The sequence below is a fragment of the Pelobates fuscus genome, chromosome 5 (genome assembly GCF_036172605.1).
Source record: "Pelobates fuscus isolate aPelFus1 chromosome 5, aPelFus1.pri, whole genome shotgun sequence".
Classification (NCBI taxonomy): domain Eukaryota; kingdom Metazoa; phylum Chordata; class Amphibia; order Anura; family Pelobatidae; genus Pelobates; species Pelobates fuscus.
This window is the reverse complement of record NC_086321.1, coordinates 3,066,215-3,091,926: the sequence shown is the minus strand read 5'-3', so window position 1 is coordinate 3,091,926 and position 25,712 is coordinate 3,066,215. Positions and strand designations below refer to the sequence as shown.

The window sequence follows — 25,712 nt, the reverse complement described above, 5'->3', positions numbered from 1 at the left end:
TGCATCTTGAACGTAAAAACCCAGAGTACAGGGCAGAGTACAGAATATTTGATAGAGTCCTAACCTCAACATCTGAGGAAAGGGATTTAGGGGTGATTATTTCTGATGACTTAAAGGTAGGCAGACAATGTAATAGAGCAGCAGGAAATGCTAGCAGAATGCTTGCTTGTATAGGGAGAGGTATTAGCCCCAGTAAATGAGTTCCTGCTTAACCCTCAAAGTGAAGTGTTGTCTCATTCTTGGGGGGAATTTGATTGTATGCCGATTGCCAGGAGTGTAAGCTGTTCATAGGGCTTTTCCTGTTCGGCTGCTTCCAGTGTTCGTGTGTCTCTTGTTCGGGAGTTGGTGAATTCGTGCAGTTTGCAGTTCGGGAGATTGGTGATTGCAGTAGCTGCTTGTCTATCTGGAAGGGGATTATCGCCTAAACGTTTTTTAACCTCTGGTGAGCAAAACAGTCCGTTACAATTGGTGGCAAGCGGCGGGATCATTTCCACAGCCCAGAAGGACAGCTACAGGGCAACACCATTCCTTGGATTACAAAGTGAGGGCAACGCCAGTACCCGTACAGTGCCCCTATCTACAAAAGAAGCAACTTCAACAAGCATTGCGCCCAGCTCCACGCAGGAGGAGTTTGACAAAGAGCTGAGATCACGGCTGATTTTCCTCGTACCCAACCCTCCGGAGGAATACGTGCAGTTTGTGAGGAAATTAACAGCAGAGTACCTGCAGGTCATGGCAGATCGAGCCAGGGGTGTCGTCCGCCCTCCCCAGCAGCTGAGTGCGTTACGGGGAGTCAAAGGTGTCGTCTTTCCTCCCCAGCGGCAGTGTGTTCCCCAGGGAGCTGAAGGTGTCGTCCTTCCTACCCAGCGGCCGTGTGTGTCACAGGGAGCTGAAGGTGCCGTCCTTCCTCCCCAGCGGCGGTATGTATCCCAGGGAGCTGAAGGTGCCGTCCTTCCTCCCCAGTGGCAGTGTGTATCCCAGGGAGCAGAAGGTGCCGTCCTTCCTCCCCAGCGGCAGTGTGTACCCCAGGGAGCAGAAGGTGCCGTCCTTCCTCCCCAGTGGCAGTGTGTACCCCAGGGAGCAGAAGGTTCCGTCCTTCCTCCCCAGCGGCAGTGTGTATCCCATGGAGCTGAAGGTGCCGTCCTTCCTCCCCAGCGGCAGAGTGCGTTACAGGGAGCTGAAGGTGTCGTCCTTCCTCCGGAGGAATCCGTGCAGTTCGTGAGGAAATTAACAACAGAGTACCTGCAGGGCATGGCAGATCGAGCCAGGGGTGTCGTCCGCCCTCCCCAGCGGCTGAGTGCGTTACGGGGAGTCAAAGGTGTCGTCTTTCCTCCCCAGCGGCAGTGTGTACCCCAGGGAGCTGAAGGTGTCGTCCTTCCTACCCAGCGGCCGTGTGTCTCACAGGGAGCTGAAGGTGCCCTCCTTCCTCCCCAGCGGCGGTATGTATCCCAGGGAGTTGAAGGTGCCGTCCTTCCTCCCCAGCGGCAGTGTGTATCCCAGGGAGCTGAAGGTGCCGTCCCTTCTCCCCAGCGGCAGTGTGTGTCACAGGGAGCTGAAGGTGTCGTCCTTCCTCCCCAGCGGCAGTGTGTATCCCAGGGAGCAGAAGGTGCCGTCCTTCCTCCCCAGCGGCAGTGTGTACCCCAGGGAGCAGAAGGTGCCGTCCTTCCTCCCCAGCAGCAGAGTGCGTTACAGGGAGCTGAAGGTGTTGTCCTTCCTCCCCAGCGGCAGTGTGTACCCTAGGGAGCAGAAGGTGCAGTCCTTCCTCCCCAGCAGCAGTGTGTACCCCAGGGAGCAGAAGGTGCCGTCCTTCCTCCCCAGCAGCAGTGTGTATCCCAGGCAGCTGAAGGTGCCATCCTTCCTCCCCAGCGGCAGTGTGTACCCCAGGGAGCAGAAGGTGCCGTCCTTCCTCCCCAGCGGCAGAGTGTCCTGAAGGAAGCAGAGACCGTCGGTCTCGCACCCCAGCCGCAGGACAAAATATTGAAAGGGGAGACAGTTAGTCCCCCCTCCACCTGCTGAGAGAGTATCAGGGAGAGGAGCGTGTCTACCCTCTCTCCAGCGGCAGTCTACAGTTCAGGGAAAGGAGATTGTTACCCCTTCTCCCCAGCGGCAGCCTAACCCACCAAGGGGAGATGTTAAGCCCCACAACTGTGCAGATGGGACCGTAGTCTCTGCACTTACAGCACAAGGGGTAGGGACAGTCGGTCCTGTTTCCCAGCCACAGAGCGGTGTATGCAGAGGGGAGACAATCGGTCTCCCCCTTCCACAACAAGGCTCCAACCAAGCTACTTCCATAGTAGCGCTGGCACCAGGGCAGAGTACCGCTGGTCTCTGCCCTCTCAGCAACCCACCAAGGCAGCCTACCAGTTTCCCGTACAGCCTGGACATGGACAAGTTCCCACGTTATCCAGGTGGAGTAACCATTTATTGTGGGTGGGCTGTACTGCTGTTTGTGCTTCGTGGGTGGGTTGCTGGACTAACCAGGGCACTGACCGGCAGGAGGTCAGATACCCTGTTAGTCTAGGGGGTAAAGGGGAGAAGTGTGGTGAAACCAACCTCGCCACCGGCAGGAGGTCAGATACCCTGTTAGTCTAGGGGGTAAAGGGGAGGAGCCTGGTTGCTTGCCTGCTCCCTTTGGACTATGGCCCTGCAGGTTAAACCTTTTATTTTCCCTGCAGAAAGGCTTATTCGTGCCTTTCTGCCAGGGTGTTCGGTAGATTCCAGCTACCAACCAAACTACCGAACGATGGACCACCTGGGAGCTGGAGTGTGCCGCCAATTGACCGCCCAGAAGCTGCGGTTAACCGCAGCTTAATTGACAAACGCTGGGTGGCCTTTGTTCGTTTGCCGAACACGTGGCGGCGGACATTTTACAAGTCCCGAACGACCAGCAGTGTTCAGCGCTCAAACTATGGAACTGAAAACGGACACTTATTTGCACGAACACCGCTGAGCCGTCCGCCCCTGGTTCCTATTCGTGCTCATGGGGTCGAACAACAGCTCATTCGGTACTTTGGACATGTGAATGTGTTACCCCAGATAGCTAAGCCATGGAGCCAATTTGTGTAACGAAAAGACTATGTGAAATGGCGTGAACTCCATGGCAATTGAACTGTATGTATGTGATCTTAGCGTCATTCGGTAATAATGTGCGCTCAGATCTAAGCTATCTAGGGATATGTAAAATGTTATGTACTAAATGTATCCGTAGGTAATTTTATGTCTTTTACTGTCCTTTTGTCTGCAATGTGGTTAATGGAGTTTTGCCTCGGTCCTTGGAGATAATTGGATTACTTCTCAATTATCTCCAGGCCAGAGAGGAGGGATTGTAATGCATTGTGGGATTGTTTAAAGGTGTATGTCTGTGATTGGTCAGTGTCCTATATGTTTCCCAGTTTCCCATCTGGTCCCCTAGGGGAGTGTCCACCAGGTGGGAGACTTGCATAAAAGCTGGGCAGGTAGCCCCATTAAATGAGTTCCTGCTTAACCCTCAAAGTGAAGTGTCATCTCATTCTTGGGGGGAATTTGATTGTATGCCGATTGCCAGGAGTGTAAGCTGTTCGTATGGCTTTTCCTGTTCGGCTGCTTCCAGTGTTCGTGTGTCTCTTGTTCGGGAGTTGGTGAATTCGTGCAGTTTGCAGTTCGGGAGATTGGTGATTGCAGTAGCTGCTTGTCTATCTGGAAGGGGATTATCGCCTAAACGTTTTTTAACCTCTGGTGAGCAAAACGGTCCGTTACAAAGACTATATTTAAAAGAAGAAAAACTACCACAACAAGAGGACATAGTCTTAAATTAGAGCGACAAAGGTTTAAAAATAATATCAGGAAGCATTACTTTACCGAGAGGGTAGTAGACGCATGGAATAGCCTTCCATCTGAAGTGGTAGAGGTTAACACAGTATAGGAGTTTAAGCATGCGTGGGATAGGCATAAGGCTATCCTAACTATAAGATAAGGCCAGGGACTAATGAAAGTATTTAGAAAATTGGGCAGACTAGATGGGACGACTGGTTCTTATCTGCCGTCACATTCTATGTTTCTATGCTAATTGTATCACAGGCAGAGGGGAGGATTTTGTGTGGGAGTGTCTGAGTGTATTGTACATGTTTATTGGTTGTTTTACAAAACCTAATGGGTGGTACTAATGTGTAAGAATGTGTATATTAGAACAATAAACACACAGCTCTGTCAGTTCTTCTTCACCCTCAATCTAGAGTCCTGTCTCTTATTGGGGGAATTGCTAAATCACTACAAGGGATTGCTATGCTCTGCATACTCCCTTAGCTAATCACTACTAAGCTCTTTTAAGAGCTTGTTCCTGCTTCACTCTCTTGGAGGAGAGGTTCACCCACTGGAACCTGGAGCCTTGTCGTAGGTCCAGGGTGGGTAGGAGACGGCGAGACCCCAAGCAAGCTGCGGCGGTTAGTGGGGTCTGCAGTGGTTGTGGTGTCTGCGGAGCGCTTGGAGCCCTCTGTAAGCACTAAGAGCATCCTTCAATGGAGGTACCCAGTCGTGGTGCCAGGTGATCCGTTACAGGTATACCATAGCCAGGGCCGTCTTTAACGCGGGGCAAACGGGGCAGCTGCCCCGGGCCCTGTCACTGCTGGGGGGCCCAAGACAGCTGCTCCGTTTGCCCTCTGCCCGCATACTACTTAGGGCCACCCGGTGGGCCTGTGTCAGCAGGGGCCCGGTCACTTCCTCCCACAGAAACAGGAGCCGCACGGGAGGAAGAAGCTGTTCCGGAGGGGGCCAGGCCGGGAGAGCTTAACTCCCAGCCACCCCAGCCAGCCTACTGGACCCCAGGGAAGCCACCCTCCAGGAAAAGGTAAGAAACTGGAGGGTGGTTATCAAATTTTGCATGTGTGTGTGTGTGTCAGTATATATGTATGTGTGTATGTGTTAGTGTGCCAGTATGTCTGTCAGTGTATCTGTATGTCTGTGTGTGTGAGTCTGTCAGTGTTTGTGTGGTTCAGTATGTGTGCATGTCTGTCAGTGTATGTGTGTATGTCTGTCAGTGTGTCAGTATGTCTGTGTGTGTGAGTCTGTCAGTGTGTCAGTATGTCAGTATGTCTGTCTGTGTGTGTGTGTGTGTGTGTGTGTCTGTCAGTGTGTCAGTATGTCTGTATGTGTGTTTCAGTATGTCTGTCTGTCTGTCTGTGTGTATGTGTGCCAGAATGTCTGTATGTCTATGTGTGAGTCTGTCAGTGTCCGTGTGGTTCTGTATGTCTGTGTTTGTCAATATGTCTGTCAGTGTATGTGTGTTTCAGTATGTCCATCTGTCTCTGTGTATATGTGCCGGTATGTCTGTCAGTGTATCTGTATGTCTGTGTGTGTGAGTCCGTCAGTGTCTGTGTGGTTCAGTATGTCTTTGTGTATGTGTGTTTCAGTATGGCTGTCTGTGTCAGTACGTCTGTCAGAATGTGTCTCTGTATCTGTATGTTGTCCATTTGTGTTTGTGTGTGTATCTGTATGTGTCAGTTTTTGTATCTGTATATCTGCATGTGTGTCAGGTTGTGTATCTGTGTGTCTGTATGTGTGTCAGTGTGTGTGTCGGTGTATCTATATGAAGTCAGTGTGTGTACTTTTGTATCTGCATGCATGCCAGTGTTTGTATCTGTGTGTGTCTATGTGTGTGTCAGTGTATCTATATGTAGTCTGTGTGTATCTGTATGTTCTTCTGTGTATCTATATGCGGTCAGTGTGTATCTGTATTTGTGCGTATCTATATGTAGTCAGGGGGGCCCAAGTAAATGCTTGCCCAGGGTCCAATCAAATTTAAAGACGGCCCTGACCATAGCAGACTACAGTGACAGGATAATCTGCTGTCAGCATATATAGAGAGAACATATACCATAGAGGTATAAACAGAGGCTGTATATTCTGTGTCTAATAAACACACAGAGAGGCAGTACACTGATTAACCGTTCCTGGGATGGAGACACTGATTAATAAAATATGGGTCTTTACAGTAGCTGACCTGGGCCATAGTCGGTGGGCAGGAGGTCAGCTTCCACACTCCTGCAGGAGTCCGTGGAAAACGTCTGTGGAAAGCGGTGTTTGTCACAACACTGATTAACCCTTCCTGGAATGGAGACACCGCTGAAACCTCCAGGCTCCATAACTAACGAACAGAACCACAAACAAGCCTCTCATTCGCTTAAACTAATCTACTGAATGAGGGGATTCTACCGAACCCAGGGATTTTCATGTCTTTTATACCCCTAACATAGACCGACCGCAAAGCCAAAACTCATGGAAGCGATTTTGGCTTCTGCTGGGTGTGCGGTCGGTCAAAACGTCCCTTACACATAACTCCCGAACCCCTGGTCCAATCTGGGTGAGTTTTGAGTATCGGGGGAATATAAGATTTAGGGGTGTACCCCCAACAGAAGGGGTACATCCAGAAAGTGGGGAAAACTGTGTCCTGCATAATAGGATTATGTGTCATGCTGAGGGGAGGAGAAGTGTGGGTGGTAACTTTAATATTATTGGCTACTGTACTAATTATTGTAGGTGTCTCCCTTGCATGGGAGAATGGCTTAAAAGCTGACTGTGTGGAATAAAAGTGCAGTTCTGCTCCTGATGCTGTGTGTCGTCCAGTCATTGGGAAACGTAATGGGATACTTTTGGATTACTTTACTAACCGTGGATATTATTCTCTTGGGTTTTATTACTTGTTCCTGAGCCTTACTTGGATTACCAGCTGTAACGGATCACCTGGCACCCCGACTGGGTACCTCCGTTGAAGGATGCTCCTAGCGCTTCCTGAGGACTCCAAGCACTGCAGCAGACACCATAACCACCGCAGACTCCTTCAGAGAGCAAGACAGGAACAAGCTCTTACAAGAGCTTAGTAGTAATTTAGAAAAAATGAATAAAGAAAAACATTGAACCAGGGGTTATTAGTTTGACCCATAGGTCAGTGTTTTAGAAAAGCCCTAATAACTCTTCCCAACCGGGGAATAACCCACAAAATGAACAAAAGAATTATGTAACCAAAGGTCCCTAATGGAAGAGTTATTAAGAAGGAGTCCCTACCTTTAATAATCCTAAGGGTATAAACAGTCAGACCTCCCACGTTCCATATGGGGGGAAAATCCTCCTTGATGACACTATCATCCCCATATTGATATAGAGGATGAACGAGCATCTCCTTTGCCATATGGAACGTGGGAGGTCTCAAGGGAATGGCATTCCCGTCACTAGGTGACGTAGCTATGCCACTCCCCTCCCATGACGTGGATCTCCCCACATAGGTACCATCGGTGACGGTACAATCCGTTACTCCGTCAAGCATTCCCTTCTTCCCATAAAATATAATCACCAAGTAATCCACAGAGTAATAACTTGCTGGTCTCGCCAAATAATCCACACATGAGCCAAAGCTTAATGCTGGAACAAGACTGATTTACTGGCACACAGAACTCACAATTTATGCAACACAAAACTCCTCCTCTGGGCCAGGCTAGATAATTGAGTTTTAGCAATATACATAGCTCAATTATCTGCTGCCCAGAACATTTACAGTTTAACATACTTTTTACATAACATTCATAACTCTAAAACCATACATCACATTCACATAAAAATTACATATTCACAATCAATCCATTCAGGGGAACAACATATTAAAAAATGTCATGAATCAGACCAGGGGTTCAAAAGTTAGTAAAAGTATCTTTTGTCCCTTACTGGCCGCATGGCAATCTGGTTTAGACAGGTTTTACAGAGGCCTCTATCCTGGAGACAAAGGGGAAAGTAATCCAATTATCCAGGGCTAGAGGCAGACTCCATTAACCACATGGTTACAGAAAGACATAAAATTCTTTAAAAATACATAAAGTCATCTTTTACACATAACACACAGACATTTCACTTATCCCCAGATAGCTGGAATCTGAGCGCACAAAACTACCGAATAGCGCTCAGATCCTATTCACACAGTTCAATTGCCATGGAGCTAAAGTCTTTCCCATAGTCTTTCATTATATGAATAGGCTCCATGGCATAGCTATCTGGGGGTATCACCGCTCACACAGGGCAAGTACCGAATGGCCCCACTGTGTTTAAAGGGCCAGAATGAGTGACATACACTCTGGTATGGCCGAATACTGTTTTTAAAGGGCCCAATCTCCCAGGGCCATAGTCCAAAGGCAGGAGGCGGGCAGCCAGGCTTCTCCAATGCAATGTGGCGAGATTGCTCTCGTCACACCGTCCCATTAGAGGATGATGATTGAGTACCAAATGGATTGTGGGAGGTTTGCTAAGAATGATGGTATCATCACTAGGTGACACGATTACGCCACTCCCATACCATACGGCTGTCTCCCCACGTGGGTCCTATCCCACTCGTCGTCACGCCCCTTGGTCACATGGTCCGTAGAGGACACCAATGGAAATATGGTTGGTAATTCTTGACCAATCAATGGGCGGATTAGACGACGTAGTGAGCACGCGTGATTGATACACAGCTGGTAATCATAACAAACTGATTGCTACAATGTGTATATAAATGAACAAAAAGTTATACCAGAGTTCATTACTCCTGACGACGGCATGTTAGAACGCCGAAACGTGCGTCGAGTTTTTATTTAAATTTTCTTTTTTTCAATTTGTTCACTTAGGTAGCGCCTTATGGATTATTTAATTTAATTCTTTTTTTTTAAGCTACTTAGTCAGGAAGGGAACAGGGTAATAGGTAGGCACTTGTGATTCTTCACAGTGCCGAGGTACTTAGATATAGGATCCTCTCCTAGTGAGTGGACCTATCTTGGGATTAGGTTTTTGGGAGTTCTTTATCCTTCTGTTTAGGAGGTTTCCCTTTTCCCCTACCTACCCATCTATTCCTCTACCTATTTTGATAACTTTACAGCTTTTGATGTTATTTGACCTAGGCTTCAATAATTAGGCTTCGGCAAATCTCTCTGTGAAAGAATTATCAGGGTCTGTATGTGCCTTGCCATACTTATTCCCTCTTCCCTGGTTTCCCTATTCTTTCCTGTCTATTTTTCACTGTTTATACCCTTAGGATTATTAAAGGTAGGGACTCCTTCTTAACCCCTTAAGGACGGAGCCAAATGTACAAGTTGTGATCAAAACAAAACGTAAACAAACCACAGAATTTGGCTCTATGTCTGTTCAACTATAATTTACCTCTTTCATACTAAGTGCACCCACACTTATTATATATCGTTTTGTTCAGGGGAAACAGGGCTTTCATTCCATATCAAACATTCATATATAGAACTCCACTTTATATGAATAAAATCTAAAAAAGTTTGAAAAATTAAGAAATTTTGATATTTTTCAATTTCTGCATGTCAATTTAACTGTTAATGTCACAATACTGTTTGGTTTTACTGCAATAAAACATACATATTTGTATTCAGAAATGTCTCATGAGTAAAACAGTAACCCCCATGTATAGGTTTTATGGTGTTTTGGAAAGTTACAGGGTCAAATATATGTCTTGTCTATTTATTTATTTTTTACATAGAAGTTTCACAGATTGGTTTGCTGGCCCTAGGTTGCCTTTGAGACCGTATGGCAGCCAAGAAATGTAAGTTACCCCATCATGGCATACCATTTGAAAAAGTAGACATCCCAGGGTATTCAAAATGGGGTATGCCCAGTCTTTTGTAGTAGCCACTTGGGCATAAACGCTAGCCAAAGTTAGTGTTATTTTTTTTTTTTTTCATTTTTCAAATAAAAACTGTACTTTTACTGAGAATATTATTGTCAGTATATAGTTTACTGCCCTGAAACACTCCTAGTTCTTTTCAGGGATGTCTCACGAGCGCCATGGTACCCCCCATGTATAGGTTTTATGTTTTTTTTTTAAGTTACAGGGTCATATATACGGCTTATCCATTTATGCTTTTTCACAATGGAATTTGTCAGATTAGTTTGCTGTGTCTAGGCTGCCTTTGAGGCCGTATGGCAGCCAAGAAATGAAAATTACCCCTTAATGGCATACCATTTGAAAAAGTAGACATCCCAGGGTATTCAAAATTGGGTATGGCCAGTCTTTTGTAGTAGCCATTTGGGCACAAATGCTAGCCAAAGTTAGTGTTCTGGTTTTTTTTTTGCATTTTTCACAAATAAACTGTACTTTTACTGATAATATTAACGTCAGTATATAGTTTACTGCCCTGAAACACTCCCAGTTCAGTTCAGTGATGTCTCACGAGCGCCAAGGTACCCCCCATGTATAGGTTTTATGTATTTTTTTAAAGTTACAGGGTCATATATACGGCTTATCCATTTATGCTTTTTCACAATGGAATTTGTCAGATTAGTTTGCTGTGTCTAGGCTGCCTTTGAGGCCGTATGGCAGCCAAGAAATGAAAATTACCCCTTAATGGCATACCATTTGAAAAAGTAGACATCCCAGGGTATTCAAAATTGGGTATGGCCAGTCTTTTGTAGTAGCCATTTGGGCACAAATGCTAGCCAAAGTTAGTGTTCTGTTTTTTTTTTTGCGTTTTTCACAAATAAACTGTACTTTTACTGATAATATTAACGTCAGTATATAGTTTACTGCCCTGAAACACTCCCAGTTCAGTTCAGTGATGTCTCACGAGCGCCAAGGTACCCCCCATGTATAGGTTTTATGTATTTTTTTAAAGTTACAGGGTCATATATACGGCTTATCCATTTATGCTTTTTCACAATGGAATTTGTCAGATTAGTTTGCTGTGTCTAGGCTGCCTTTGAGGCTGTATGGCAGCCAAGAAATGAAAATTACCCATTAATGGCATACCATTTGAAAAAGTAGACATCCCAGGGTATTCAAAATTGGGTATGGACAGTCTTTTGTAGTAGCCATTTGGGCACAAATGCTAGCCAAAGTTAGTGTTCCGTTTTTTTTTTTGCGTTTTTCACATAAAAACTGTACTTTTACTGATAATATCAACGTCAGTATGTAGTTTACTGCCCCGAAACACTCTCAGTTCTGTTCAGTGATGTCTCACGAGCGCCAAGGTACCCCCCATGTATAGGTTGTATGTTTTTTTTTTTAAGTTACAGGGTCATATATACGGCTTATCCATTTATGCTTTTTCACAATGGAATTTGTCAGATTAGTTTGCTGTGTCTAGGCTGCCTTTGAGGCTGTATGGCAGCCAAGAAATGAAAATTACCCCTTAATGGCATACCATTTGAAAAAGTAGACATCCCAGGGTATTCAAAATTGGGTATGGACAGTCTTTTGTAGTAGCCATTTGGGCACAAATGCTAGCCAAAGTTAGTGTTCCGGTTTTTTTTTTTGCGTTTTTCACATAAAAACTGTACTTTTACTGATAATATTAACGCCAGTATGTAGTTTACTGCCCCGAAACACTCTCAGTTCTGTTCAGTGATGTCTCACGAGCGCCAAGGTACCCCCCATGTATAGGTTGTATGTTTTTTTTTTAAGTTACAGGGTCATATATACGGCTTATCCATTTATGCTTTTTCACAATGGAATTTGTCAGATTAGTTTGCTGTGTCTAGGCTGCCTTTGAGGCTGTATGGCAGCCAAGAAATGAAAATTACCCCTTAATGGCATACCATTTGAAAAAGTAGACATCCCAGGGTATTCAAAATTGGGTATGGACAGTCTTTTGTAGTAGCCATTTGGGCACAAATGCTAGCCAAAGTTAGTGTTCTGTTTTTTTTTTTGCGTTTTTCACATAAAAACTGTACTTTTACTGATAATATTAACGTCAGTATGTAGTTTACTGCCCTGAAACACTCCTATTTCTGTTCAGTGATGTCTCACGAGCGCCATGGTACCCCCCATGTATAGGTTTTATGGGGTTTTGGAAAGTTACAGGGTCAAATATACACTTGTCCATTTTTGGTTTTACACATTGAAAATTGGCAAAGCGATTTTCTGGGCCTATCTTGCCTTTGAGAGAGCATGGCAGCCTGGGTAATAACATTTCCACTATTATGGCATACCGTTTTCAAAAGTAGGCAACCCAGAGTATAACAAATGGTGCATTGCAAGATGTTTGGTCTAACCACTTTATCAGAAATGAAGGCCCCACATAGCGGTAATAGTTTTATTTGTGCTTTTTTGCACACTTGAACTCACTTTTCACAGGACATTTCTTATTCCTGGTATGAGTTATTGCAACAAAGCCTCACTATTTTCTTTTAACATTGTCTCCTGAATATAACAGTACCCCCATGTACCGGATTTTCTGTTTTTTGGGGGGAAGTCACAGGGACAAATATATTAGATGTCCATTTCAAAGTTGGAAATTTGACAAGGTGATTTCCTGGGCCTATTTCGCATTTGAGAGAGCATGGCAGCCTGGGTAATAACATTTCCACTATTATGGCATACCGTTTTCAAAAGTAGGCAATCCTGAGTATTTCAAATGGTGCATTTTATGATGTTTGGTCGAACCACTTTATCAGAAATGAAGGCCCCACATAGCGGTAATAGTTTTATTTGTGCTTTTTTCCACACATGAACTCACTTTTCACAGGACATTTCTTATTCCTGGTATGAGTTATTGCAACAAAGCCTCACTATTTTCTTTTAACATTGTCTCCTGAATGTAACAGTACCCCCATATACCGGATTTTCTGTTTTTTTGGGGGGAAGTCACAGGGACAAATAAATTAGATGTCCATTTCAAAGTTGGATATTTGACAAAGTGATTTGATGTGGCTATTTAGAGAGCATGGCAGCCTGGATAATAACATTTCCACCGTTATGGCATACCATTTTCAAAAGTAGGCAACCCAGAGTACAACAAATGGCAGACCTTGAGATGTTTGGTCTAGCCATTTTAACAGAAATGATAGGCCCATGTAGCAATATCTACTTTTATTTTTGTCTTTTTAATCACATAAATTGCATTTTCACTAGAAATGTCATCATCCTGGTATTAGTTAGTGCACTAAAACCTCAGTATTTTGATTTAACACTATCTTCTGAATATAACGGTACCCCCACGTATCATTATTTCAGATTCTTTCCGATAAGTACAGGGCAAAATATATTAGATGCCCTTTTAGCTTGTAAGTTTGACAACGTGATTTGCTGGGCCTATGTGGCTATTTAGAGAGCATGGCAGCCTGGGTAAATACATTTCCACCGTTATGGCATACCATTTTCAAAAGTAGGCAACCCAGAGTACAACAAATGGCAGACCTTGAGATGTTTGGTCTAGCCATTTTAACAGAAATGATAGGCCGATGCAGCAATTTCTACTTTTATTTTTGTCTTTTTAATCACATAAATTGCATTTTCACTAGGAATGTCATCATCCTGGTATTAGTTAGTGCACTAAAACCTCAGTATTTTGATTTAACACTGTCTTCTGAATATAACGATACCTACATGTACAATGTTTCCAGGTTTTTAGTATATCACAGGAATAGTACAGTACCCCCATATACACTTTGATCTGAAGGCAGAGAGAGGCAGATAGATCTTTGACTCAGATACTGTAGCATTAACCCTGTGATTAGTTTTTTTGCTTTTTTTGTGAACGCACATTTCAAGTACTACAAATATAGTATTTTGAGTTGTTTGGTGTAGCCACTTTAGAATGGCTAGCATAAACAGGGACAGGCCAAGGTCAGGGGAATCCAGAAATCAGAGTAGTCGGTAAAACAAGCCAATGGGTCGGTACAGGCAGCTAACGAAGCATAGTCAGGACAAGCCGAGGTCAGGGAATCCAGGGAAATCAAGCAAACAAACTGCCAAAGTACCATACAGAGTGATTTAGTAGTTCAGCTCTGTATGGTAGACTTTGAAACAGTCTGTTATGCAGAGGGCGGGTAGGGATGGACAGGAGGGACAATAATAACTGGAGTCCTTTCGGACTCCTCTTTTCCAGCAAACACGGCATTTTCGTTGGGGTGACCTTTTACAGGGTGTGGGGGGGATTCGGGAAGGGAAATGTTTGCTGGTAAGTCGTTGGACATCTTCTGATTCCAAAGGAGGGTTAGGATTTGGGGTCTGGGCAAATATAATTTGGGACAAAATTTGGACCATAAACTCTAGAAATGGGCATGGTCTACCTATGGCTTCCTTTTTATAAAGCACATAGGCATTGAAAATTGCAATCTGGGTTATGTAGACTGCAATTTTCTTGTACCAGGTCCTACTCTTCCGGTTCACCAGATAGGGCTGTATGCACTGATCAGCCAAGTCTACTCCCCCCATAAACTTGCTGTAATCCACAATGCACTTCGGCTTCTCCAGCTGCTCAGTTCCACCTCTCACAGACACTGGCACTGAAGTTTCGTCGTGCATTGTAGACAACATGTACACATCTTTCCTATCGGTGAAGCGAAGGGCAAGCAACTCATCCTGGCGGAGCGCTGAAAGGGAGCCTCTACTGCGTCTACCTCGTGCCAGGGTTTGGGGGAAACCTCTACGATTCTTACGCACTGTGCCACAGGCTACGGTCTCAAAGCAAAATAGAGTTTTAAATAACTCTATGCTTGTGTAATAGTTGTCGACCCATAGCCTGTATCCCTTATTTAACAAGGGAAGGATTAGGTCCCATACTATCTTGCCACATGTACCCACAGAATCAGGGCATCCTGGTGGGTCAAGATGGCTATCCTTCCCCTGATAAATACGAAACGCCCATGTATATCCAGATTTTGATTCACACAATTTATAAAATTTTACACCGTATCGGGACCGTTTAGAAGGGATATACTGTTTAAAAAGTAATCTGCCCTTAAATTTCATTAAGGACTCATCTATACAAATATTTTTTTCGGGGACATAATTTTGGGAGAATTTGTCTGACAGGAGTTCAATTAGGGGCCGAATTTTGTACAGCCTGTCAAACGATGGGTCGTTTCTTGGGGGGCACAGTGTGTTGTCGTTAAAGTGGAGGAAACGCAGCAGCTGCTCATAGCGATCCCTCTTCATAACCCCAGGGAAAAGAGGGGTCGCCAGGATGGGGTGCTTGTACCAGTAGGACCTGATACTCGGCTTTTTGACAATGCCCATAACTAGAGTTAGGGCCCAAAATTTGCGCATTTCTGCGAGATCCGTGGGGTGCCACATATTACGCCGATTGTAATGTGACCCCGGATTCGCAGTCAGATATTGGTTGGCAAATAAATTGGTTTGCTCAACCAATAACTGAAATACGTCCTCTGACATAAACAAATCAAAATATTTTAGGGGTTCCCAAGCATCCACCATAACCGTGATGCCAGGGGTCGCCGTAAATGGGGGAATATCTGGGGCCGTCAGGTTTGGGGGCACCCAGTCTCCATCTGGCATTGGGCTTGCTGAGCGTCCTCTTGGTGGTGGTGGTGGGGCACCATCACTAGAGGAGTCAGTCATAGCCTCAATGTCAGAGGCAGTGATAGTGTCACTATCTTGCAGAGTGTCACTATCACTGCCTGCCAGAATGGCGTACGCCTCCTCAGCCGAGTAGCGACGTGCCATTCTAGGGGGGGCTACTCAATAATTAATAAAAAAAATCTAAGGGGGAAATTACTAAACTCCTACCTGCCTAACACCCTACTACCCACCCTCAGAAACCCACAAAAAATAAAATAAATGTACTGATCGCAGTTTAGGCTGCTGCGACCAGTACAGAAAGGGTTAATTTTTATTTTATTTTTTGTTTTTTTAATAAAAATAACCCCCCCCAAAAAAGTCAGCCTGATCAGAGAGCCCTCTGATCACAGTGATCACTGGTAAAATACTGTACAGTAGCGATACTGTACAGTACAGTGATCACGGCAGCGGGGAAAGGGTTAAGGGAGATTTGGGGTGCTGCGGCTGACAAAGGGTCAAAAAAAAATGTCAAAAATTTTTTTGACCCTAAAAAAAATTAATTAATAATAGTACAAATGTACTAAAATCCCTAAACAGGCTGATCACAGTGTTAAATGCTGTGATCAGCACTGGAAGGGTTAAAAAAATGGTTTTTTTTAACTTTTTCTCTCTTTTTTTGACAATTTTCTCTCCACAGGGCTCTACAGGAACGATCTCTCTGCCTCTCTCTCTCAGATCGAAGTGAGGTGAGGAGAGGGGCAGAGACAATGTGTCAGCCAGTGATTTAAAATCATTGGCTGACACATTGTAACAGTGATCGCAGTGACTGGCTGTCACTGCGATCACAAACTGCAGATCACCACGGATTGGCCACAGGGGACCTGCCTGGGTTGCCAGGCAGGTCCCCCAACAGTGATCTGCAGTTTGGGAGGGATCAGGGACCTGTGGGAGGGCTAAAACGCCGCGGCGTGCTATGCCGCCGTGAAGGCGTTTAAGCCCATTAACGCCGGGACGGCATAGCACGCCGTAACGGCGCGAACGGGTTAATAACTCTTCCATTAAGGACCTTTGGTTCCATAATTTTCTTTAGTAGTAATTTAGCAAGGAAGTTTGACAAGCATAGCAATCCCTTCTAGTGATATAGCAATTCCCCCAATGAGAGACAGGACTCTAGATTGAGGGTGAAGAAGACATACACTCTGCTTTTATGCAATTCTCCCATGCAAGGGAGACGCCCACAGACAATTATAAATTAGCCAATCAAACAATGGTTACATCCCACACATCTCCTCCCCTTAGCATGGGAGGTAACACAATTAGCCGTACAGTTTAAAACATACTTTTTACCCAACTTTCATAACTCTAAAACTATATATCCAATATTATTAGTCACATATTATTAATCAGCACATTCCAAATACAAACATACCCAAAAATCATTTGAATCTGTTCAGCCGTTCGGGAGATAGATTTAAGTCACTATTGAGCGACCGCAAGCACATTTTCATGCCCAAAACAGTTCCATGGATTTGGGTTGTGCGGTCGGTCTATTTTACACAGAGAAAATTACTAAGTCCCATTCGAACGAGCGCAGTGTCGAAGTAGAGTAGAAGGTACGGGTCGGCGGTGTTCGTGCAATTGGGTAGCCGAAAACAGTTCCATAGATTTGGCTACACATACCGCTGACCGCGTTCGAATAAGTTAAAATGGCCGCCGCCACATGTTCGGTTTTCGAATGGCGGCCACTTCGACGACTTCGGCACTTCGACTGCATCCAAAGTGCCAGTTTAAAAGTACAAATCCTTTCTCTGGGAATTGAAGGGTCAGAAACAGCATTCTAGAAATACAATATGCCCAAATCAGTTCCTAGAAGGGCAATACATCCCAGGGCCATAGTCGCAGGGCAGGAGGCTGGCAAACAGGCCCCTCCAAAAACCAGTGGCGAGGTCACTTTAGCCACACCAGCGGAGATAGTCTGTGAAAGACCAGAACTCCGCTACAGAGACACTGATTAACCCTTCCTGGGATGGAGACGCAGACACTGATTAACCCTTCCTGGGATGGAGACGCAGACACTGATTAACCCTTCCTGGGATGGAGACCCCGTGTAACGGACCGTTTTGCACACAAGAGGTTAAAAACCGTTTAGGTGATATTCCTCTTTTCAGATGCACAGACAGCTACTGCAATCACCAATCTCCCGAATTGCAAACACATGAATACTCAAACTCCCGAACTGCAAACACATGAATTCACCAATCTCCCGAACTGGAACCAGGGGAATGCTCCAAACTCCCGAACAGGAAACACACGAATGCTGTAAACAGCCGAACAGGAAAAAACATACGAACAGTTTACACTCCTGGCAGTCACACTGTAACAGCATACAATCCAATTCCCCCCAAGAACGAGATGACACTTCGTTTGAGGGTCAAGCAGAACTGATTTACTGGGGCTACCTGCCCGGCTTTTATGCAGGTCACCTGGTAGACACTCCCTAGGGGACCAGATGGAAGACTATGAAACATATTGGACATTGACCAATCACAAGTTTACACTCCCACAATGCATAACAATCCCTCCTTTCTTTCCTGGAGATAATTGGGAAGTAATCAAATTATCTCCGAGGACGGAGGCAAAACTCCATTAACCACATGGCAGACAAAGGACAATAAAATTCATAAAATTACATACTGTTACATTTATCACATAGAACATACACATTCTACCTATCCCCAGATAGCTTAGATCTGAGCGCACATTATTACCGGATGGCGCTCAGATCACATACATACAGTTCAATCGCCATGGAGCCAAAGTCTTTCATACAGTCTTTCAGTATACGGCTGGGCTCCATGGCATAGCTATCTGGGGTAGCATGGCTTTAACATTAAAGTACCGAATGGACCGGTGTTCGGATAATTGACTGCAGGTAGGAGACGGGAGGTCGGCAGCTCAGCGGTGTTCGTGACTTTAACAGTCCGCAGAAAGGCATGAACCAGCCTTTCTGCAGGGAAAAAGAACAGTGTTAAACATGGGGCCATAGTCCAGCGGCAGGAGGTGGGCGACCAGGCTTCTCCAGTGGCCAGTGGCGAGGTTGGTTCCGCCACACACCGATTAACCCTTCCTGGGATGGAGACGCAGACACAGATTAACTGATCCTGGGATGAGACACCGATTAACCCTTCTTGGGATGGAATCGCAGACACTGACTAACCCTTTCTGGGATAGACACACTGATTAACCCTTCCTGGGATGGCGACACAGATTAAACCTCCCTGGGATAGACACACTGATTATACCTTCCTGGGATGGAGACACTGATTAACCCTTCCTGGGATAGACACACTGATTAACCCTTCATGGGATGGCGACACAGATTAAACCTCCCTGGGATAGACACACTGATTATACCTTCCTGGGATGGAGACACTGATTAACCCTTCCTGGGATAGACACACTGATCAACCCTTCCTGGGATGGCGACACAGATTAAACCTCCCTGGGATAGAGACACTGATTAACCCTTCATGGGATGGAGAGGCAGACACTGATTAACCCTTCCTGGGATAGACACACTGATTAACCCTTCATGGGATGGCGACACAGATTAAACCTCCCTGGGATAGACACACTGATTATACCTTCCTGGGATGGAGACACTGATTAACCCTTCCTGGGATAGACACACTGATTAACCCTTCCTGGGATGGAGACACTAATTAACCCTTCCTGGAATGGAGTCGCAGACACTGATTAACCCTTCCTGGGATGGAGACTGTGGCGAAACCAACCTCGCCACTGAGCATTGGAGAGGCCTGTTCGCCCGCCTCCTGCCCGCTGACTATGGCCCCTGGACATATTGCACTTTAAAAACTACATTTGGGCATGTTTTATTTTATATTGGGCTGCTGCTGGCCCTTTAAGAACTGTCTGGGGCCATATTGAGACTTTGGGTAACAATACCCTTTAAGACTATGGCCCCTGGAAGGTATTACCTGTTAAAGACTCTTTTAGCAGATTGGATTTTATAAGACTGTCCCTTTAAATAATTTGGAACAGTGCTGCAGCTTTAAATGGGCACTTCGGATGCAGCCGAAGTGCCGAAGTAGTCGAAGTGGCCGCCATTCGACAAACGAACACGTGGCGGCGGCCATCTTTGTTCATTCGAACGAGGTCAGCGGTATGTGTAGCCAAATTCATGGAACTGAAATCGGCTACACATTTCGAATACCGCTGACCCTTACCTTCTCCTACACTTCGTTTTTCTGCTCCAGAGACTAAGTCCCGTTCGAAATGGGACTTAGTCGTTTTTCGGCATGAAATTGACCGACCGCACAGCCCAAATCTATGGAACTGTTTTGGGCAGGAAATTGTGCTTGCGGTCGGTCATAAAGGGACCTCCAGCTAACTTTCGATCCACTGTAGGGATTTGGCTGAGTTTTGGAAGTGTTAGATGTATGGTTTTAAAGTTATAGCACATGTATAAAAACTGTATTTTCCCTGGCTGTAATAATTATGTTAACTGGTTATCTGAGGGGAGGGAACCTGGGGGTTGTAACCATTATGCTATTGGTTGTTTTGTCCCTCCCTGTGGGCGGTACTGTATTCTCAACAACTGTAATAAAAGCCAGGCTGGATGTGCCAGTCCAGAGTTCCTGCTTAACCCTCAAAGCGATGTGTCGTCTCGTTCTTTGGGGGAATTGGATTGTATGCTGACTGCCAGGAGTGTAAGCGGATGGTATGCTTTTCCTGTTCAGCTGATTCCAGAGTTCGTGTGGTTCCAGTCGGGAGAGTGGTGTTTGCAGTAGCTGCCTGTGCATCTGGAAAGGGGGATATCGCCTAAACTGGGTTTTATCCTCTTGTAAGTGAAACGGTCCGTTACAGAGACACTGATTAACCCTTCCTGGGATGGAGACACTGATTAACCCTTCCTGGGATGGAGACACAGATTAACCCTTCCTGGGATGGAGACACAGATTAACCCTTCTTGGGATGGAGTCACAGACACTGATTAACCCTTTTTGGGATGGAGACACCGATTAACCCTTCCTGGGATGGAGTCGCAGACACTGATTAACCCTTCTTGGGATGAAGACACCGATTAACCCTTCCTGGGATGGAGTCACAGACACTGATTAACCCTGCGTGGGACGGAGACACTAATTAACCATTCCTGGGATGGAGACATAGGCAGGGCTAAGAAGGGTATTTAAAGGACCACTATAGTGCCAGGAAAACATACTCATTTTCCTGGCTCTATAGGGTCCTTGGGTTCCCCTCACCATCTGGGCCCCCCACCCGCCGGGCTCTAGGGCGAGTAAGGGGTTAAATCCCTTTCCCGTCATCGGCATTCTCAATGCTTTCCTATGGACGCTGGCGTCTTCTCACTGTGAAAATCACAGTGAGAAGCGTGGAAGCGCCTCTAGCGGCTGTCAATGAGACAGCCACTAGAGGCTGGATTAACCCAATTGTAAACATAGCAGTTTATCTGAAACTGCTATGTTTACAGCAGAAAGGGTTAACCCTAGATGGACCTGGCACCCAGACCACTTCATTGAGCTGAAGTGGTCTGGGTGCCTATAGTGGTCCTTTAAAATGAATTTAAAATTTGAGGCCAATATTGCCACATTTGCAAAATTCCCTAAATCAGTTGTGCTTCCAGCTCGGCTACTTTGGTGTAAAATATGAATTGTCGCCTCTGTGAATAGCCCTGTAACTGCTTGTGTCTGACCGCCTGCTGTGCCTTAATCTCAGCCAGACAAATCCAATTAGCTAATGACGTAACTAAAAGCGGGGAGTTTCCTGTAAATAAAAAGGTTTGGGGTTACCCAGCTTTAGTCTCCATCAACCTGTCCAGGGGTTCATTCACTAAGCCATGAAAACTAAACAGAATATTCAGTGTAAAATTGCCGAGATTCATTCTAATGTGACTGTTTCATTAAATTGCTATTCTCAGTTCAGGGAATAATCCTGTATTTAATATTACAGGATAAAATGGAGACTAACAGACAGACGGGTGACAGGATTAGACAGGGCACATCTTATAGAATGGGTTAGTAAAATCATAATAGATGATTCTTACCTCAATATAAGGAAACTAGACATTCCGAACATGAGCAGCGTCAGACCTGCTCCCAGTGCCACAATAGCCAAGGTGGACAGCGGAGCTGAGAGTGAGAGAGAGTCCCTGAGTGAGTGACACAGACACACAGACAGTCACTAAGTGACACAGACAGAGTCCCTGACTGACACAGACACACACAGTCACTGAGAGAGTGACACAGACACACAGACAGTCACTAAGTGAAACAGACAGAGTCCCTGACTGACAGAGACACACGCACAGTCACTGAGAGAGTGACACATACACACAGACAGTCACTAAGTGACACAGACAGAGTCCCTGACTGACACAGACACACACAGTCACTGAGAGAGTGACACCGACACACAGACAGTCACTAAGTAAAATAGACAGAGTCCCTGACTGACACAGACACACACACAGTCACTGAGAGAGTGACACAGACACACAGTCACTAAGTAAAACAGACAGAGTCCCTGACTGACACAGACACAGTCACTGAGAGAGTGACACAGACACACAGTCACTAAGTAAAACAGACAGCATCCCTGACTGACACAGACACACGCACAGTCACTGAGAGAGTGACACAGACACACAGACAGTCACTAAGTAAAACAGACAGAGTCCCTGACTGACACAGACACACACACAGTCACTGAGAGAGTGACACAGACACACAGTCACTAAGTAAAACAGACAGAGTCCCTGACTGACACAGACACAGTCACTGACAGAGTGACACAGACACACAGTCACTAAGTAAAACAGACAGCATCCCTGACTGACACAGACACACGCACAGTCAGTGAGAGAGTGACACAGACACACAGACAGTCACTAAGTAAAACAGAGAGTCCCTGACTGGCACAGACGCACACAGTCACTGAGAGAGTGACACAGACACACAGAGCATACCTGAGTGACACAGACAGCATCCCTGAGTGAGTGACACAGACACACAGATAGTCACTGAGTGACACAGACACACAGTCCCCGAGTGACACAGACACACAGATAGTCACTGAGTGACACAGACACAGAGAGAGTCACTGAGTGACACAGAGAGAGTCACTGAGTGACAAAGACACAGAGAGAGTCACTGAGTGACACAGACACACAAACACTGAGTGAGTGACACAGACACACAGAGAGTCGCTGAGTGACACAGACACACAGTCACCGAGTGACACAGACACACAGTCACCGAGTGACACAGACACACAGTCACCGAGTGACACAGACACACAGATAGTCACTGAGTGACACAGACACACAGAGAGTCACTGAAAGACACAGACACACAGTCACCGAGTGACACAGACACACAGAGAGTCACTGAGTGAGTGAAAGAGAAAGACAGTTGCCGAGTGATAGACACACAGAGACTACCTGAGTGAGTGACACAGACACACAGTCACTAAGTGACACAGACACAGTCACTGAGTGACACATACACACAGAGAGTCACTGAGTGACACAGACACAGTCACCAAGTGACACAGAAACACAGAGAGTCACTGAGTGAAACAGACACACAGTCACCGAGTGACACAGACACACACAGTCACTGAGTGACAGATGCACAGAGAGTCACTGAGTGACACAGACACACAGAGAGTCACTGAGTGAAACAGACACACAGTCACGAGTGACACAGACACACACAGTCACTGAGTGACACAGACGCACAGAGAGTCACTGAGTGACACAGACACACAGAGAGTCACTGAGTGAACCAGACACACAAACACTGAGTGAGTGACACAGACACACAGTCACCGAGACAAACAGAGTCACTGAGTAAAAGTCACTGTGACTCACTGTGAGTGAGAGGGGGTTACTGGGTGAATAAGTGAGATATAGAGAAAGTTAGAATGAGAAAGACAGGGAGTTAGTTTGACAGAGACAGAGGGAGTGAGAGACACAGGGAATTACAGACACAGAGAGACATGGAGTCACTGAGACAGAGAGAGAGAGACACTGTGAGTCTACAGTGCATGTAGTGTGTGTGTATGTAGTGCATTCAGTGTGTATATAGTGCATGCAGTATGTTAGTGTATGCAGTGTGTGTATACAATGTATGCAGTGTGTGTGTTTACAATGTGTGTGTACAGTGCATGCAGTGTGTATATAGTGCATGTAGTGTGTGTGTGTATATAGTGCATGTAGTGTGTGTATATAGTGCATGTAGTGTGTGTATATAGTGCATGCAGTGTGTGTATATAGTGCATGCAGTGTGTGTATATAGTGCATGTAGTGTGTGAGTATATAGTGCATGTAGTGTGTGTGTGTATATAGTACAAGATGTGTGTATATATAGTGCATGTAGTGTGAGTGTATTAGTTCATGTAGCGTGAGTATATAGTGCATGAGGTGTGTGTATATAGTGCATGTAGTGTGCGTATATAGTGCATGAGGTGTGTGTGTATATAGTGCATGAGGTGTGTGTATATAGTGTATGCAGTATGTTAGTGTATGCAGTGTGTGTGTATACAATGTATGCAGTGTGTGTGTTTACAATGTGTGTGTACAGTGCATGCAGTGTGTATATAGTGCATGTAGTGTGTGTGTGTGTGTGTATATAGTGCATGTAGTGTGTGTATATAGTGCATGCAGTGTGTGTATATAGTGCATTCAGTGTGTGTATATAGTGCATGTAGTGTGTGAGTATATAGTGCATGTAGTGTGTGTGTATATAGTACAAGATGTGTGTATATATAGTGCATGTAGTGTGAGTGTATTAGTGCATGTAGCGTGAGTATATAGTGCATGAGGTGTGTGTATATAGTGCATGTAGTGTGCGTATATAGTGCATGAGGTGAGTGTGTATATAGTGCATGAGGTGTGTGTATATAGTGTATGCAGTATGTTAGTGTATGCAGTGTGTGTGTATACAATGTATGCAGTGTGTGTGTTTACAATGTGTGTGTACAGTGCATGCATTGTGTATATAGTGCATGTATTGTGTGTGTGTATATAGTGCATGCAGTGTGTGTATATAGTGCATGCAGTGTGTGTATATAGTGCATGTAGTGTGTGAGTATATAGTGCATGTAGTGTGTGTGTATATAGTACAAGATGTGTGTATATATAGTGCATGAGGTGTGTGTGTATATAGTGCATGAGGTGTGTGTATATAGGGCATGAGGTGTGTGTATATAGTGCATGTAGTGTGTGTGTATATAGTGCATGTGGTGTGAGTATATAGTGCATGTAGTGTGTGTGTGTATATAGTGCATGTAAAGTGTGTATATAGTGCATGTAGTGTGTGTGTGTATATATATAGTGCATGTAGTGTGTGTGTATATAATGCGTGCAGTGTGTGTATATAGTGCATGTAGTGTGTGTATATAGTGCATGCAGTGTGAGTATATAGTGCATGAGATGTGTATATATAGTGCATGCAGTGTGTGTGTGTGTGTGTGTGTGTTTATATAGTGCATGTAGTGTGTGTATTTAGTGCATGCAGTGTGTGTATGTAGTGCATGCAGTGTGTGTATGTAGTGCATGTGATGTGTATATATAGTGCATGTAGTGTGTGTATTTAGTGCATGCAGTGTGAGTATATAGTGCATGAGATGTGTATATATAGTGCATGCAGTGTGTGTGTGTGTGTGTGTGTGTGTGTGTATATATAGTGCATGTAGTGTGTGTATTTAGTGCATGCAGTGTGTGTATATAGTGCATGTGATGTGTGTATATAGTGCATGTAGTGTGTGTATTTAGTGCATGCAGTGTGTGTATGTAGTGCATGTGATGTGTATATATAGTGCATGCAGTGTGTGTATATAGTGCATGTAGTGTGTGTATATATAGTGCATGTAGTGTGTATATATAGTGCATGTAGTGTGTATATATAGTGCATGTAGTGTGTGTATTTAGTGCATGCAGTGTGTGTATATAGTGCATGTGATGTGTATATATAGTGCATGCAGTGTGTGTATATAGTGCATGTAGTGTGTATATATAGTGCATGTAGTGTGTATATATAGTGCATGTAGTGTGTGTATTTAGTGCATGCAGTGTGTGTATATAGTGCATGCAGTGTGTGTATATAGTGCATGCAGTGTGTGTATATAGTGCATGTAGTGTGTGTGTGTGTATAGTGCATGTAGTGTGTGTATTTAGTGCATGCAGTGTGTATATAGTGCATGAGGTGTGTGTATATAGTGCATGTAGTGTGTGTGTATAGTGCATGTAGTGTGTGTGTATATAGTGCATGTAGTGTGTGTATATAGTGCATGTAGCACACTACAGTATATAGTGCATGAGGTGTGTGTATATAGTGCATGTAGTGTGTGTGTATATAGTGCATGTAGTGTGTGTATATAGTGCATGAGGTGTGTGTATATAGTGCATGAGGTGTGT

General features: G+C 45.0%; 1 protein-coding gene across 2 annotated transcripts in view; it reads right to left on the bottom strand.

The window, feature by feature from the left end:
* Positions 1–25,712, bottom strand: part of NPR2 (natriuretic peptide receptor 2) — a 266,856-nt gene that overhangs the window by 106,365 nt on the left and 134,779 nt on the right. For both annotated transcript variants that reach the window (XM_063453527.1, XM_063453528.1), the window contains exon 7: positions 21,339–21,423. In XM_063453527.1, coding sequence (XP_063309597.1) covers positions 21,339–21,423 — 85 coding nt within the window. The remainder of the gene's footprint in view (positions 1–21,338; positions 21,424–25,712) is intronic.